At 47.0% G+C, this 9,891-nt stretch overlaps 1 protein-coding gene across 1 annotated transcript in view; it reads left to right on the top strand.

The window, feature by feature from the left end:
* Positions 1-2,099: 2,099 nt before the first annotated feature.
* The window catches only part of LOC104543276 (collagen alpha-1(XIV) chain-like), a gene marked incomplete at both ends in the record, with an annotated part of 14,951 nt that continues 7,159 nt past the window's right edge, over positions 2,100-9,891 (top strand). Inside the window, 9 exons of the mRNA XM_010187846.1 lie at positions 2,100-2,280; positions 2,736-2,895; positions 3,461-3,496; positions 4,192-4,285; positions 5,306-5,479; positions 6,416-6,576; positions 7,464-7,593; positions 8,962-9,063; positions 9,621-9,776. Of these exons, the coding sequence (XP_010186148.1) occupies positions 2,100-2,280; positions 2,736-2,895; positions 3,461-3,496; positions 4,192-4,285; positions 5,306-5,479; positions 6,416-6,576; positions 7,464-7,593; positions 8,962-9,063; positions 9,621-9,776 (1,194 nt within the window). The remainder of the gene's footprint in view (positions 2,281-2,735; positions 2,896-3,460; positions 3,497-4,191; positions 4,286-5,305; positions 5,480-6,415; positions 6,577-7,463; positions 7,594-8,961; positions 9,064-9,620; positions 9,777-9,891) is intronic.

Genomic DNA, 9,891 nt, shown 5'->3' on the forward strand with positions numbered 1-9,891 from the left:
CCAACTCCTAACATTCTGTGTGATTCTGTGTTTCTGCAGGGTGAGAAAGGCTCCCAGAGGCCAGACATGGATGGAGGAGGCTCTCTGGGGATTTGGGATGTGAAGAGGTAGCTAGGAAAGATCCCTGTGATACCAATGGCATTTTGAGTGTGTTTTCCAGATCAGGGCCAAAAGTGCAGGTCTCCAAAGAAAATCTGTCTGCCCTGCCTTGAGTAGCTCTCCAAGAGGTGTGTGATTTTGAGAGGGCTGGTGGATGATCTTCTACATCTTCTTAAATCTTTGTTGGGATTTTCTTGTGGTAATAGAGGTTTTGGTTACCGTGGGAAGCTGTTGAACAGTTTCCACCAGTTCTGAGGTCGGAGCCAAGGCATTGCCTTCCCTCCAAATCCTTCTGAGGCATCAAGGTCAAAGCTAGGGAAGAGGGGTAGATCCAAAACAGAAGCAGCAGCTGGGAAAAGAGTTTATGGTGATCTGCTGTTAGCAGCTGAGCTGCATCCAAGACACCCCTGACATCTCACCTGAAAAGCACTTATGGAGGATTGAGAAGGGCAGGGAGATTCCAACAGAGAGCCCTGGGAAGGAAAACTGAAATAAATGTCTCACATTTTTGTCAAGGGAAAGTGCTTTATATTCCCAACTGGGTATGAGTAAAACCAATAAAAAGCCAGTCTGCAGTAAACAGAACCATTAAGAGTTCAGTGTCAGGAGATACAAAGAAAGATGAAGAAACCAAAAGCCATGAGTAACAAAGACCCTTGGACTGCCATCCATCCACAGCTGGCAAATTATCCTCTGTCCTGCTGTGTGGCCAAAGAAGGTTGATCAGGGACACAGCAATGAAGGAGAGCACAAAACCTACACCTTTCCAAGACCTTTGGTGAGCCTCCTTGTGGAAATGTGGTAAAAGTCTGGTAAATTGAATAGGTTGAGCTAAAACAGGCTTTCCATTGGCAGCAGAAGCATGAGAAACCCATCTAGCACATCTCCCCAGCAAACTGAAACAAATGCTGCAGCCTGGTTGGGTGCAAGTTGAGTCTTCAGACCTGCAGCTGAAAGTCAAGGCAGTGGCTGGGTAAAGTCCTAAGCAGGAGTGACACAAAATCAAAACAAAAGTCAAAGGTTGAGCCCAGTTCTGGTGAACAAGACACAAAAAGCCCTCCTCCAGCAGTCAGCATGGTCTGCTTTTTAGCACCCCTACAGTAATAGCTCAGCATCTATTTGCAAGGGAGAGAAACACCAAAGAAAATACGAATTTTGAAAATCTCTCGTAGAGCCTTCATTAATTTCAACATCCCTAAAAGTCATCAGATTTCTGTCCGTGAAAGGTATTTATTGGATGCCTAAAGAAAATTAGATTAAATTGAGTCTGAACACTGTAAAGGGAAATATGCCTTGATGTTCGTTAAGCAAATTTCCCTGTACACCTGTCCCTTCCCTGCCAGCTGTCATCAGATAGCTCTGGCTTGCGCAGAAAAAAGGCTCAAATTGTTCATTTTTCACACAAGATACTTTTCATGCTCGGAGCCACTGGCAGCTTGGCAAGAGGGCAGCGTTGCAGAGCTGAATGCACGGAGCATCCCAACTCCCTCCTTGGAAGACTTGGTACTTTTCGGGCTGGCAAAACATGGGTGGCCTGGTGGCCCCATGTCTGCATGGGTGTCTCACATTGGCTCTGGAGACCTTGATGCAAGAAGCCCACGATGACTGATGGGGTGACAGAGCTGCCACGTTCCCAAATTTTAGTTGCACTTGGCTTGGGTGTTAATGTCTGTCTCTGGGCATATGAAACCTCCAAGCATCCCCTTACTTCCAGTGTGCCCTACAGACCTGCATGCCTTGATGGATCTGAATCTCAATGTTTGTGCTTCAAATGGGAAACTTCCTCTGGGTGAGAACATCAAAATGGGGAATTAAGAGGAAATTAAAGAGAGCAAAGCAGCCTGTTGCTCTGGAAAGCTCATGCTTATCTACTTCATTGGGAATAAGCAGTATTCCTTAGCTACAGTATCTTGGGGGTTCACATATCTCAGAAGGGTTTGTCTTCTGGCTGGCTCATTGCATGCTGTGGGATGAACTTTCCTGCCCCTCTTCTCCCTCAGCCTGCAGGACGGCAGAGGTGGCCGATGTCTTGTTCCTCGTGGGGCAGTCACAGGCCACAGGAAGGGAGAGCTCCTGGCTGGTCAAGGACTTCATCAGCAGCATGGCCCGTTCCTTTGAGAACATGGTGATGGGCAAAGGAGGCATCCGGCTGGCAGTGGCACTCTACGAGGAGAAACCAAGGTGAGTCAGTCTATCCTCTACCACCAGTACCTGGGTTTTCTATGGCCCTGTGTTTCTAGATGGGCAACCATGTCCCCATGGTTAAAGAGCTCTTGCTGCTCTGCTGACCCATTACAAGAGCAGAGAAAGAGTTCAACCCCCAGCAGTGTCACCGGAGCCTCGGGGTGCTCAGCCCTGGGGAACTCTTTTGAGGCCAGGAGGCTGGTGTTTAATACAGCCACAAGAAATTCCCTGCCATCCAGTTTTAGATAGTGTTTTATGGTAACAGGGCTCTGGGACTCAGACCCTGGACTTTCTTGACCAATGTGAAGAGGACTCCTTGCCTAGATATAAACCTACTGTGACCAGCTAGATGACAAAATTATTGCTGGTCATTACTATTATCAAAGCATCCTTGCTGTAACAGCAGTGTTTTGCTCCTTATCCACCCATCTTCCCCCATTTCTCATTCTTAGCATGAGTATTGAGCTCACGGATTATGTGACCATCGAAGAAATGCTGGTGGCAGTTCAGGATCTCTCCCTCAAAGGAGGCAGCTTAAAAACAGGATCAGCCCTGGCGTTTGCCGCTCATGCCATGTCTCGCCTGGACACGCTGCGAGAGGATGCAGCAAAGGTAAGTGACCTTCTGTGCTGACTTCCCTGGTGTCATCCTCGGTAGGGATCCGGTCCGTAACTTCTTCACCTAAAGGCATGAATGAACCATTTGGTTTTTATTTATTCCATCTGATTTTTAGCTTGGAGTTGAGGAACCACATTTAGAAGCTCATTCAGCTTCAGGTCACTTTATTGGTGATAGAAGGAGGCAGGCACCTCCAGCTTTTCAAAGGACTGACTCACTTTTTAAAAATCATAGAATCATTAAGGTTGGAAAAGGCCTCTAAGACCATCAAGTTCAACTGTCAACCCAACACCACCATGCCCACTAAACCATGTCCTAAAAAGCCACATTTACACATTTTTTAACACCTCCAGGGATGGGGACTCCAATGTTCATGTTTCCCCATGGATTGCAGAGAGACCCAGCATTCTGGTCTTAAATGCCTCCACCTGTGTACCCAAATTTGGGGTACTGACTGCATAAGCTAACTGAGCAAGCTCAGGACATGGTAAGGACAAGGAGACAAGTTGTGACGTTGGTGCTGTTGCTAACAGCCTGCACCCATCCGCTCTGGTTGCAGAGAGTGGCAGTCTATGTGATCCACACTATCAACATGGTGTGACCAATGTGGTCAATGAGACCTGTTTTGGGTCACAGTGCAGGAGAGAGACAATGATGACACAGGTGGGGTGTGTTAACCACCTCAAGGGCCTCCTTAAAGGTGTTGCAGCAGGGTCTGTCTTCATTATATCATGTCATGCACCAGCCATATCTCCTGCTACATGATCTGACATAGGACTGCCCAAAAAGCTTGAAAGGTCTGATATTGTTGCATTTGCTTTCATTTAAACCCAGGCTGTGGCTAAGATAGTTTCTCACCACTCAATAGCACCATCCAGGTGCCAGTGGCCAAGTGTTATTGTCCAGGGTGCAGCTGAGTCTTCCTTTAAGAGCTGCCCTTCTGGACTTGTAGGGATGAATCCTCTCTCTGTGCTGCCATTAATCTCATTCTGGACTCAGAGTTACAGAGTTGAAACACAGCCAGGCAGGAGGAGACATGCAGAGAAGATGCTGACATGAAGAGCAGCTTTTATGCTCTGCTTCCTTCCCAGGTCATGCTCATGAAAGCTGATCTCATGTGTTACCCCAGAGGGATGGGTTATAAAAGGATTTATTTTCAAGTGCCCATCCCTTCAGAGAGGTAGACTTCATCTAAGGTCTAACTTGTCAGTGTGGAAATCCTACAAATGTCTCTGTCGTGTCCTCATGTTGTGCTCTTTCATTCCCTGGCTCTTATGCCAATCCTTGTAGGTGGTTGTTTTGATCACGGATGGGAAATCCAGCGACTCAGTTGAAGATGAAGCCCGGGTCCTGCAGGACGGGGGGGTGACAGTGTTTGCTGTAGGTACGTATGAACACTTTAAGTTACATAGAGCATCACCAACAAATACTGAGTGCACTAACACACAACCTATGCACTGGGGAAGATTCCTGATGCACAACTCCCTCCTCTAAAATCTGCACCCATCCCCAGGCTCAGCCACTAGCAACTATTGCTAGTATAGGAAAATCACATCTGTGCTGTGCTTGGGTATTTTTTTGTTGTTGTCGATAGCTGATTTATTCAGTGGAAATCTGCGGTTTTGCATCTGTCAAAACTGCTAGTGAATTCAGGACGAGTTCAATAAATAGTTCCATAAAAGTCAAAATGTTTTGATGTGACATTTTCAAAAAATGAAACGTTTTCACTTTTGAAGCTTTCTCTTAATGGAGTTCAGAGACCAACTTCAGCTGCATTAAAAACGTCCATCAGAATAATTCCATGGGCAAGGAAAACTTTCAGCACCTCCCTGCCCCCAAGAGCTAAATACAGCCATTTGTTACAAGTCTAATCCTTCACTTCACCAAATGTTTCAGGGCAGAAGAAAAGGATGGTGATGGTGTTTCACTGTAGAGAGCAACAAAGCCAGTTTAGGCAAATGTGAGGTGAAAATTAGAGAGGGTTGGTTTGTTGGGGTTGTTACCCCAATCCTGCAATTTTCACATAGACTCCCAAAGCCCCATTGCCTGCTCATCCATCAGAAGGGCAGAAATATTTCTGTATCCAATGGGAAGGATGAGGCCAGATCCTGCCCTGCTCCTTTTCACTCTCCAACCCAAGAGAGCTTTCCTTGACCCATTAGCAGCCAAATCCTCTGGGTTAATCTCTTTTCTCCAATGCCTCTGGTGAAAACCTTGACCTCTTTTCCGCAATGGCTTCATGTACTTCACCACTGCCCATCCAGCTTGAGTCTCCATTCCTTGTTTCATGTTTCACCATGACTTGACCATCCTTCACATGACTGCAAAGCTGATGTAAAACTCAAAGCCCAGCACATTGCTCCCACATTGCTCTTGACATTGATGTCCTTCTTTCCTCTTCTAGGAATTAAGGATGCTGACAAGAATGAACTGAACAAGATAGCTTCAGAGCCCACTGTTGAGCATGTGCTTTACGTTGAAGATTTCCACCTTCTCCACAGCGTGGCACCCAAACTTTCTCGAAGGCTTTGTTTCACTGCCTCAGAGCCACCACGACCCATCAAACAGACAGTGCAAGGTGCGTCAGGGCTCTCCCTTTACCCACCTTTCTACCAGCCCCTTCCCAGTCCTTGGATGTGCCAGCCACACCACAGAGATGGACCTCCTGCATCCCCTCTGTTCATCACAAGGGAGCTTTAGTGGTTGGGTGACTTTAGAGGAGCAACCAGCTCATAGAGCATCTGCTGCTTGGTCCTGTGTATTTTCCTTGCGTCTGTATCTCCGTGATTTGTTTGGTGATACTGGATCCTGGAAGTCTTGCTGCTGGTTCAAACAAAAGGAGCAGTAATGGGCTGTGGCAGCATTTCTGCCCCTTGGGGGCTGTCATGATGGACCCCTCATGGGGAACTCCAGCAGCACAGCTCAGGGTCTCAGGAAGAACTTATTCCTTGCAGAAGATGCTAGGAGCAGCCAAAGTGACTTCCAAAACCATCTAGATCTCTCCCCAAACACGCTAATGATGCAGCAAATCTAGAGGTGGTGGCAATGAATTCCTGCCCCCCTCTTGGCACACAGTGTCATGAGAATGTAAGTTAAAAACTAGGTGCAGAGCTTGGGGAAGCCTCATCCAAGTCCTTAGAGGGTCTTTTTTTGCTTTCCTTGTGGTTCTGTAGCACTTCAGGGCTTCCTGTGGTGTTTCTTGGAGAGTTGAAGCTAATTCTGGCCAAATATTCTCTGGTGGCAGTAAGGAGAAGGGCAGGAAGAAGCTGATGCATTAAACAGGGATTCACAAGGGAAATGTAGCCAGAACCAGTTTTGTTTCCCTTTCTTGTGCTGTCAAGCAATTTGCCAAAAGAAAACCTGCTTGCGTGGCTCTGGAAACAGACCCCAGCTGCTGCTGCGCTCCATAGCCAAGGCATTGCATATGTTGACTCCATCAATGAACAGCCTGCACATGTCCAGCACTGGTGCCACCACGGTCCAAACCAAAGGCCTTTCCTTTCTCTCTTTGCAGCTGAAAAGGTCATCGGCCCCCAGGATTTGTACATCAGCGAGCACAGCCACAGCTCGCTAAGACTCACATGGATGCCAGCCACAGGGAGGGTGACCGGGTACCGTGTCCATCTGCACCCCTTGCTCCCTTCAGGGCTGCCGGTTTCGGAGGACCAGCGGCAGGTAGAGTTGCATTTCCAATTTTGCAGAACACCAGTTTCAGGTCCTGGTGTTAGGGGTAGGTCCTTTGCTGTGGCTGCTGATGGCACAGCCTGGTTAGGGGATGGCACCATGTCCATCAGCCATCCCGGTCACAGCCCAGTGCATTGCCATAAATTCCTGAAACTGCTCCCTTGAAATGAAGGTCTGTGGAATGAGCATCAGATTTGCAGGTGTGTTGATTGCTCCTGCTAATTTTGTCATTGCTATTGCCATGAGATGGAGTTTATGGGATCAACAGCAGGGAAGGTAGGTTGAAAGAAGAATGTGGCACAAACTCCATTGGGATTGATAAGAATAGGTCAATGGGAAGTACTCTTTCTCTCCTTACCTCTGTGATACCCCCTAATAAGCCTATCAAGCTTCCCTAGCAACATCCCCTGTTCCTCTTGCTGCCAAGAAGGTTCATCTTGGTTTAGATCTCTGCGTGTTTTAGTTTTGGGTTTGCCATATCTTTGTGTGAGGGATGCTGCCATGTGTGCCAGCTCCCTCCAGTTCCGCTTGGACACTGCACAAAATATAAGAGCAAGATCGAAGGATAGAAGCTGTATGCCTAAAAGCTTTGATTTCTAATAATGGAACAAAGCTATGAAAGCATAAATTATTAAGGTAAAGTTTATTAATTGTATTAATTATTAAGACTGTATTTAACGAGAATGATCATCCTTGGCTGCTTCAGAACCTCATAAGAATATAGTGAAAACACAGAAGTTGCCTTCACCTCTTTTGGCCTCGGGTTACATTGAAATCTCCCTTTATGATCCTAAAAGAAACTTTATTTGACAGAGACGGTTGCTTTTCCCTTGCTGTCATGAAGGTGTAATGATGTCCTTTGTCCCTCTATGTGACAGATTGTGGTGGATGGTGACAAAAGTACCGTGCTGGTGACTGATCTGAAACCCAACACCAAGTATGTCTTCACGGTGAGGGCCGTCTATGCAGGTGCCCTTGGAGAGTCAGCAGCCATCAAGGGGAAAACAAGTGAGTGTCTCTTCTGCAGTCATCCCTGTGTGTGCCTTGTATGTGTGGACACAGGAAAAAACCTTTCCCAAAACCATATGAGGACCGAGGGATTGAGAGGTATGAATGGGTAGGAGGAACATCTGTGCAAAAGTCCGTGGTTTGGAGTGCAGGGTTGTGCGTGAGTACAGAGTAACCCCTGTGGTTAACCCACTTGAAAGTGGGAATTGCAGCACATCATCTGATTTAATAACCAGCAGGATTTAACAAATCCAGTCTGGGATTCAGTTAATATAACACAGACACGAGTTTTATGGAGAGATGCGTATTCTAAACACCTTGTTTCAGAAGTGGGTGGTCAGGAAGGTTTGTGTTGGCACTATGCATGCACTTAGGGCTTCATTTCACTCAAGGTGAACCAAGGTCTTTAAGAAATGCCCCAAGTAGTGATCTTTGGTCCCATGAAACGATCTAGGCTTCCTCTGGATTCAATCTGCCATGCCAAATTCCTTTGCTGCCACATGTCTGGCTGTAATGACAAGGTTCTTGAAAATCAAGGAGCAAATTCACTCTTGGCCAAGCCCTGGAGTGCAAAATGCTGGGACAGATGTGATGGATGGAGCAGAGTTTGTCCCTCTGCACTTCTTTAAGGGGTTTCAAGAGTTTAAGGGGTGAACTAGCTCTGTTTCCCTCCTTGCTTTGCATGAAGTCTGCTTTGCCCAAGGGTTTTCGAAAAGAATTATTCCTTTCTTCCTTGTCTTTTGTTTCTTCCCCCACCCCCTGCAACGTCTGAAGTTGTTTGTCTTCTTGAGGGAAGATCTCTGACAGGATGAATAAATAAAGCACCTCAATGAGGTTGATTCATATACACTTGCCAGGAATAAGATGGAATGTCTTTGTGGGTGGAAATAAAGTCATTTGATCTCTTCTCTTATTATCCCCGACATGAAGCCAGGGGCAGAAGCTATAAATCTGTTTGCCATGGCTGGCTGGATCAAAACGGGCTCCTCTTCGTGGGAGTTGCATCCATAGGCACAAGTAGCATTTGATTCATGGCTCCTTGCTCAGTCTGCATGAAACCACTGCAGAGTTTGCTCTGCTTAGGAGGAAATGCCTTGTGGGTAGACATTCAAGATTCCCAGTCAAAGAGGAAGCCCACAGGGACTCTGCCTCGGGGGTTTTCGGCTCACTTTTAAAGTAGACAAGGGCTTGGTAGAAGAGGTGTGGTTGCTTTTGAGGATTCAGCTGAGAGGATAATGAGAACTGGTGCTGCTCGATTTATGTCTCTCTGTCCTTGAAGACGAAAGATTTTCCAACAGTCTTTGCCATGGCACACTGTCACATCAATTTTTGCCGTATTTTTCTACCCCAAAGCACCTGTGCCTCCAGTCACTAATTTCCGGGTGATAGAAGAAGGACTTTTTAGCTTGAAGGTGGCTTGGACACCTCCACTGGGCAAGCTGGAGGGCTACAAGATCTACATCCCCAGAGGTAAGCTCAGACTTTATTAATTTTTTCTTGGAGTTTGCTTCAAAAGGAGCAGTGATCTGAGGACAGGAAAGGTCCCGTTTTGTCCAAGGAGCAATGCACCCCATAGCTCCTGGCATTACTCTGGAAAAAGGCCAGGTTAGCCTCTTCCAGACAGTTTGGTTCCTCCAGGACAGAGGAGTAGAGTCATTTGAAGGACTTTCTTTAGAAGAACAAGATGAGGATGCTGCTGTGGATGCCTTGTTTCCATTTGTGCTGTCACGTCCAGATCTCTCTGAGTGTTTTTCATACTCAAATGCCTGCTTTGGTGTGGATGTGGGATGAGTTCATGCCTTCGGTATGGCTCACGCTCACCTCTGTGAGATCGGGAGGGCTGGGACAGCATGGTTATGTCCAGCCTTAGCTACAGGCATAGCTCTCAGCAACATCATATGGGTTGGGGTACTTCAACCATACACCTAAACCAACTCCTGTGTATGCTTTACACCATGTAATGAAGACATCACCATGAAACAGGCAGTGGGAAGGTTTCACCATCACTCTTCTCGTTGATTTTGCAGCCAACAGACCAGGAATGACCTATGAACAGGTTCTGCAGGGCGATGTCTCTTCTCATGTGCTGGATAACTTGCAAGAGGATCGGGAATACACCATCAGCATCTACGCAGTGTATCCCCAGGGGCCGAGCCAGCCCGTGGCTGCTGTGGGGAGAACATGTAAGAGGTTTGACCCTGTGGCTGGTCCCTTCTTGCCCTGGGTGCTGTGTTCACAGCCTTTGCTGTTGATAAGCACCTCACAGTTGGTGTGTGCATCGGAGGGGCAGTGTTCAGC

Source organism: Mesitornis unicolor, unplaced genomic scaffold (genome assembly GCF_000695765.1).
Source record: "Mesitornis unicolor isolate BGI_N332 unplaced genomic scaffold, ASM69576v1 scaffold18737, whole genome shotgun sequence".
In the NCBI taxonomy this organism is placed as follows: domain Eukaryota; kingdom Metazoa; phylum Chordata; class Aves; order Mesitornithiformes; family Mesitornithidae; genus Mesitornis; species Mesitornis unicolor.